The sequence below is a fragment of the Delphinus delphis genome, chromosome 5, assembly GCF_949987515.2.
Source record: "Delphinus delphis chromosome 5, mDelDel1.2, whole genome shotgun sequence".
Taxonomy (NCBI): domain Eukaryota; kingdom Metazoa; phylum Chordata; class Mammalia; order Artiodactyla; family Delphinidae; genus Delphinus; species Delphinus delphis.
In genome coordinates, this window is record NC_082687.1 from 136,570,907 (window position 1) to 136,578,143 (window position 7,237).

Here is a 7,237-nt window from a genome sequence, read left to right on the forward strand (position 1 = left end):
GTGCACAGAACGCCCAAGACTTGGTTTTCTCTTCTGTGAAATGAGGCTAATTAACATCTACTTGGAGGGCTTGCGGGGGCTTCAACAAGGTGGGGGGAGTAACGCGAACAGCCCAGCGTCTGGCTTCGAGGCAGCGTCTCATCACGGCATACCCTCTCCGGAGCTCAGTTTTCTTGTCTGTAAAACGGGACCATCCACGCCCACCTGGCAGAATCCTGAGAAGCAAACACTCAGCGCCCCGGCCACAGTTGGCAAGCAGAAGGCACGTAGCAAACCGGCTGCCAGGCTCACAGCCATTCTCTGTAACGACTCCCCTCTCTGGGCCCCTCTGTAAAATGGGGAGGGGGCTACTGAACCGGAACACCCGTGGGGTAACTTCTACCCAGAGCTCTCCGAGGAGCCCAGTCCCACCCCCAAAGGCCGCATGAAGATTCTTCTGTTTTCAGAGCTGCTGCACAGTCAGTTAAAAGCTAATTGAATGGGGGGAAAAACCCGCCCACCAATATTTGAACAGACGGCTGCGGCAGCCGGGCCGTGAGCCGAGGCCCGAGCTGTCGCCAGTTCTCCTGCCTTTGCTCCTCGAAATTTCTCCCCAACGGCCTGAGAGCGGACGTAGGGTGTCCACTTCAGCGCCCCCTGCACGGCCTGCGAGACAGTGTCCTGGCGTGGTGGACGTGCCCTGGGCGGCTCTCGGGTTTGGCAGCCTGAGAGCGGACGTAGGATGTCCACTTCAGCGCCCCCTGCACGGCCTGCGAGGCAGTGTCCTGGCTGGGTGGACATGCCCTGGGCGGCTCTCCGGTTTGGTGTCCAGGGATGATCCTTGGGGGTTTCGTCGTGGGAGAGGAAGGATAGCCCTGCATCCCCGAGGGAGGCCTGCTTGGCCGTTCCCCTGGCCAGAATGACACACTGTCCCTGCGTTCAGAGTCTCTCTGCCCCCATCCCACCCCCAACCCATGCTGGGCTCCCTGCGCTAAGGGGAGGGGCCGTGCCCCGCCAGGCTTGAGGACCTGCGGCTGGGGAGGGTGGGGGGTTGGAGGAAGCTCCCAAAGGTTTCCTGGGGATGAAGCCCGCTCTGAGTCTCGCAGAGCCTATGAGAGGAGCTCGGGAAAAGATGGGAAAGGCACTCCTGGCAGAAGCAGAGAATAAACAAAGCGGGGGCCGGGACGGGTGAGCGCCAGCCTGAAAGCCGGTAGAGCGTGGGCTTGACGGGTACCAGGTCGGCTTTGCGGCCCCGAAGGCTCACTCTGCCCCTGGGGTGAGAAGGCCACAGTCCCGGACCCCAGACAGGCCCTTCCCCCTCAGCCCTCGCAGCTCTGGGCCAGGGCCCGGCCCAGGGAGGCGCAGGCTGGGGGTTGGTGGGATGAATAGGAAGTGGCCTTGTCTGGTGCATCTGGTAATGGAGGCTGGATCCAGGGGGCTGGGAACTGGCCATTCCCCCACCCCAACAGGGACGATGGTGTGACTGCCCCCCTAGGGTTCTGCGTGGTCCCCAAAGTCCCCACCCTTACAGGCACACACCCCCAAGCACAGCGGCCTGCAGGATAGCATCCGGCACAGTCAGTCTTACAGGTGGTCTTCCGGAGGCCGGCCCACTGGTCCCCGCTTCTCCTATCAACCTGGCAGCAGACAGCAGGTGTACATCCTGTTTCCTTCCTCTCTGTCACCGCCAGGCAGCTCAGGGCACATTTTGTGCTCAGCCAGGAGAGCAGATGCCCTTAAACGGGGCTTTCTCCCTCTCCACCCTACATGGCAATCCCTTATCTTGACATAAGGACCCCATTGTGCCCGAGGCTTTTACTGGGAGCAGCCATAAATCCTTCTGGCAGGAAGAAGTGCATTTGGTCCCCAGGGCTTTCCTCTGGCTCGCGCTTGGCAGTCGACTCTGCTCCCCGGGCAGGTTTCAGAGGCACTGTGCCCCGCCTGGAGGTCCCGGACCCTCTCCCGTGCGCGCCTCCGCCCAGCCAGGAGAGGATGTACACCCTGTTTACAGGTGGCGGGAGATGGGGTGGGGGTCACGCAGGGGGCAGACCTAGGGTGCCTGCCGGGTCCCTCTCAGGCAAACTGGATGCTTCTACCATCCAAACCCCTCACCCTCACCCCCAACCCAGCCGCATTTGATGATCTCAACAGTCCAGCTGGTCAAATGGGAGGCTGACCTTCTGTTTGGCATGCGGGGCGGGGCGCATGCTGAGGTCCCCCGGCCGTGCTCATGGCAGACCCAGAGCAGGGACTCGGGGTCCCCGGTGAGGGTCTCGCCATTCTCCTCTACTCCCCAGCTCCAACGAGCTGGGCTTCTACTAACGCAGAACGCGTACCCTCCTAGCCTGGCAGGGTGCAGGGCATCTTCAGCCGGGATGCCTTCCGCCTCCCCCTTGCGTGGCGAGGGCTGCGGGGGGCTGCAGGGGACTGGGGGCCGGGGTCCGGCTCAGCAACGCACCGCAGCTGCCCAGCCAGACTCAAGATGGGCCTGCAGGCGCCGAGTGTTTTGATCCGAGGCCGCGCTGGAATATCTGCGCCCTGCCAACGGATGCGATATAAAAATATAGCCGCTGCCAGCACAGCCGGGAAGGGCCGCTTCCTCGCCAGCAAGTGCTTCGGCAACGAGTTTTCTCCCATCCCTCAGCCCCCACCCCCAGAGCCGGGGGTAGGATTCAAAGACTGGAGCTGCTCTTCTAAAGTGCCTGCTCCCAGTGTCTTTCTTTTTTTTCTTTTTCTGAATCCCATACCGAGCTGTAACAGAATACTTGGATTATTCTTTCCCCCCTTTTCTACAAACTCAGCAACTGAATGTAAAAACTACAGGAATTAATTTATAAGAATGTGTATCTACACACGTCTGTGGAAACCACATCAGCGGTGGGCTCCGGCCAGCCGGGGGCAGCGCTGATCCCCTGCTTGGGGCCCTGCCCTCCTTAATCTCGTCGTGGGTGTTTTTTTATTTTGCTGGACATCTCCTGAGAGAGCCGAGGGGAAGCCTGAGGCAGGAAGGCGGCTGTGTACAACGTTTCTCCATCAGCGAGGTCCAGAGATCGCCGGTGCGCATAGGACTGGAGCCGGGGTGCTCGGGGCACAGCTCTCCTGACCTGGGCGTTTCTGGGCTCGTGGCTGGCTCTGCCCCTCCAAGCCTGTGGGTCCTGGCCCAGGTGGTCAGCTCTGGGCCTCCGTTTCCTCAGCCACAGACGGGGGTTGACAGTGATAGCACCGTGGCGTAGACACGAAGACGCGCCTGAGAGAGGAGAGCACTGCGCGGGTGATGGTGCGCGGTGGACGGACCCGCTGGACGAGGATGGGCAGAGGTCCCTCCCCTGTACCCCAGAGAAGTCCCCCTGCACGACGGCTCCCGGACCGCGCTGGGAGCAGTCAGCGCCCATGGGCACCCCCGGGGGTGTCAGCGCTCCTGCTTCCTCGATGGAGCCAGAGACTCAGAGCAAGGCGACTGGCCCGTTACCCTGCGGCAGGCGGGGTGAGAAGCCAGGTTCTGTCTCTGTTTGTCCAGCTGAAAAGAGAGTCTCTCCAGGCGGCAATTACGATGAAGTGGTGAATATCTGTTGGCTGAATGGGGTATTACGCACCGGGCGTCTGCAGTCCCAGCCACAGCCCTGGAAGGTGCAATTCTCGGGATTAGGAAAGGGAAAGGTGGTTTGCTGACATTCTTCCGTGGGCCGTGTTCCAGGCTACGTGATCCTGCTGGAGTCCCGGGGTTCATCCCCCCAAGAGCCGGGGGGAGGGTATGGCATTACCCCATTGCACCAGGGAGGCAATACCAGTGTTAGCCAGGCTCTCGCTGAAGGGAAGTTCCCCCTCTTTGCTCCCCCCCATTCAGCTGGCCAGTTGGACCACAGACTACAGGCCAGGCAGGGCCTGAGGTTTCAGCCCCTGCCCCACTTCACCGGAAGGGTGCTGAGGCCCAGAGAGGGCAGGGGTTTATCTGAGCTAGCTCAGTAATCCTGCAACAGAGCCGGGCCTACGACCCGGACACCGTGTCCAGGCCCCTGCCCATTGGTGGGAGGTCAGGGATGTTCCCATCGGCCCTGGCTGGCTGTTTCCTCCACTGCTTTCCCCACCATTGCTTGAGTCTGGGAGAGCTCTTCCCAGTTGGGGTGTCCTGAGGACCCATAACTTGGGGTGAGAAGGCCAGGCAGCTGCAGGGGAGGACTTCTCCAAGGGACAGCCCTGAGAAGTCAGACCAGGAGAGGGGCCTGCTGATTCAGGGCACGGGGCCTTGAAATGCAGGACCCAGGGCCGACTTCTCCTCGAGAGAGAGACCCATGGCCACCCCAGGCCAAAGACAGGTGGGTGGTGATCCAGGAGAGAGCTGGGCTGGCAGGCAGGGGTTACATACAGGAAGGCCAAGACGGGCACAGAGAGGGACAGGAGGGTTGGACGGTCACAGCAGGGATCCCTGGCCTGGGCCCCTCCAGCCCACTAAGCCTGTGTATGTGTGTGTGTGTCTCAGGGGTCCTGTTCCTACCCCTCCCCCCAGCTATCCCAGGAGCTTCTGGGCTCTGTGATGAGGGCTGGAAGAGCCAGGAAGGGACCCTCTCTGATACCTGACTCTCCCTCCTTCTCTCCTCAAGCCTTAGTGCGGGGTGAGCGCGGACTCCCTGGGGGTGGTGAGGGCTGAGCAAGGGGGCCAGGCTGGGCTGCACTGGGGGAAGCCTAGACTCAGATCTGGGCAGGGGGAGGGTTATGAAGGGAGGACAGCCCTCCAGCATCTACATTTGGAGTTAATTCAGAGCCCTTTGATTTCCTTGGTGTCTCAGCCGGTTACAGCACAAGAATTCTGAGCATATATTTTGTAAGTCTGCGAAACAGTCCCCCTTAAGCAAAGACCCCCTCCTTCTCGTGCAAAAGGGGAGGATGGAATCTGGCGACCTGGAGCGCCCTCCTGCCACCTTTGGTGGGAGGTCGGGCAGGGTGAGGGTCTGAAGGACTGACTATTGCACCCACCACTTAGATTACAAAGGTTTATTTAGAAAAGAGTTTGGTTGTTTTCGCTGTCAGTCATTGTTGGCAAACATTTAAATACTTTCGTAACCAAAGATGGTCGGTGCCCTCCTTCCTCCCCCAGAAAAACCACCCCACGAGGTCTTGGGAAGTCAGCCCTTGCTCAAAGGGGGATGGGGTGGTGGCCTGTGGTGGGGGCAGGGCAGGCTCCTTCTTCACCAACTTGGGAGGATGCGTGTGCTACCTCACAGACACACCTTGGCACGGCCCCCAGAGTTGGACCCGGGCCTGCAGCCCCAGAAGCAGCCCCTTGCTGAGACAGGAAGGCAGAGGGGTCTCCCCTCTCTCCTTCCCCCTCCCCGGGGGCCCTGCAGTCTCTCAGCCCTCCCTCCGGCCGTGCAGCACCCTCCCCTGCGCCCTGAAGGCCTATCCATCCCTGGGTCCCCGGGAAAGTTGCTCCCACTTTCTCCTGGGAGGCCACGCCTGCCCGCCCCCTCCGCTGGGAGCTGTCCAGGGTCTCTGAGCCGGGTAGAGTGAGCGGATCACTGCCTGAAGCCCTTTCTCCTCCGTCGGAAGAGGATGTGCTTGAAAGAGCGCCGGAAGTCCTGATTGAAAACGGTGTAGATGACCGGGTTGAGCGAGCTGTTGCAGTAGCCGATCCAGAAGAAGAACTTGAAGAGCGGGCCGGGCACCCGGCAGGCCTCGCGGCAGATGCCGTACAGGCTGTAGCTGAAGAAGAAGGGGAACCAGCAGAGCACAAACACGCCCATGACCACCGCCAGCACGAAGGTGAAGCGCTTCTCGCGCGCCTGGGCCACCTTGCGGCGGCACACGCTGCTGCGCGCCCGGCGCCGGCGCGACAGGAAGAACTCGACGGAACGCGAGCTGGCGCGCGACAGGCGCCAGCTGGGGACCGGGGACCTCGCGGCGGCCATCGCGCCCGGCTCGGCCGTCCCCGTCCCTGGCCCCGACCCCTCGCCGTCCGCGGCCCCCTCGCCGCTCGCGCGCCGCCGCCTGCCCCGCCGCAGCGCGCCTCGGCGCCGCCTCCTCTCGGCCGCCACGCTGATGTCCTCCGGCTTCACATCGGCGCGCGGGCGGCGCGGGGTCGCGCAGTGCCCGTTCTCGCCCGCGCCAAGCCCGTTCTCCGTGGTCGGGGACGCGCCGTCGGGGCCCGCGGGCTCGCGCTTCTCGCTAAGCGTGCGCGTGCGCAGCTTGGCCACCCGGTAGATGCGCGCGTAGACCAGGCCCATGATGAGGCAGGGCGCGAAGAAGGACCCGATGCAGGAGGACAAGATGTACCAGGTCTCGTCATTGAGGCCACACTGCGGGTAGGCGGCGCCGTCGGGCTGGCGGTAGAGTGAGACAAGCGGCGGGAAGGAGATGATGGCCGAGATGAGCCACACGGCCACGATGGTGGCCTTGACGCGGCGCGGCGTGCGCTTCAGGTTGTACTCGACAGCCTGCGTCACGGACCAGTAGCGGTCCAGGCTGATGGCGCACAGGTGCACAATGGACGAGGTGCAGAAGAGCACGTCGAGCGCCAGATACACGCCGCACCACACCTGCCCGAAGTACCAGTAGGCCATGAGCTCGTTGGCCAGCGAGAAGGGCATGACCAGCGTGGCCACCAGGATGTCGGCCGAGGCCAGTGACACCAGGAAGAGGTTCTGCGGCGCACGCAGCGCGCGGCTGGTCAGCACAGCGATCACCACCAGCACGTTGCCCACCACAGTGAAGACGATGAGGAAGCCCACCACGGCCGCTAGCCCCGCCACGGCGCCCGCCGAGTACTGGCCCGGGGGCGGCCCCCAGGCAGCCCCCGAGGCGTTGGCGGCCCCGCCGCTGCCCCCCTCGCCGGCGCCGCTCACGTTGGGGCCCGCCGCCGCCGCCGCCGCCAGCGCCGCCGCCAGCGCCGGGGACGCCATGGTCCTCCCGCAAGCTACGCGGTCCCGCCTGGAGCCGGGGCGCAGCCGCGGCAGCTCGGGCGCCCCCCAGCCCGGGTCGGCGCCCGCATCGCCGCCTGCTCCTCGGGCGCGCCCGCCGGGGACCGCGGCACCCCGCTGCCGGCCCTCGGCCGTGGCGGCTCAGCGGGCGAGCGGCGCGCCCGAGAGCGTGGCTGCCGGGCTCCCCGCCGCTGCCGCACGCGTAAGTGCAGAGCAGGAGGCGCCCGGAGAGAGCGGCGACGCGGCGGCGGCGGCGGCGGCGGCGGCGGGGGGGGGGGAGGGGACAGGTCCCGGGGTACTCGCGCGGCCCCGCCCTTGGCCCCGCTCACGGGGAGCGCCCCGGCCGC

General features: G+C 64.2%; 1 protein-coding gene across 1 annotated transcript; it reads right to left on the bottom strand.

The window, feature by feature from the left end:
• Nucleotides 1-4,959: 4,959 nt before the first annotated feature.
• Nucleotides 4,960-6,960, bottom strand: ADRA2C (adrenoceptor alpha 2C). The gene has a single exon (XM_060011886.1). It carries the CDS (start codon nucleotides 6,870-6,872, stop codon nucleotides 5,490-5,492), a length of 1,383 nt encoding a protein of 460 aa, XP_059867869.1. The 5' UTR covers nucleotides 6,873-6,960; the 3' UTR covers nucleotides 4,960-5,489.
• Nucleotides 6,961-7,237: the final 277 nt, after the last annotated feature.

Excerpts from the sequence above, each read along its gene's own strand:
- ADRA2C (XM_060011886.1), bottom strand. The coding sequence starts at position 6,872 with ATGGCGTCCCCGGCGCTGGCGGCGGCGCTGGCGGCGGCGGCGGCGGCG.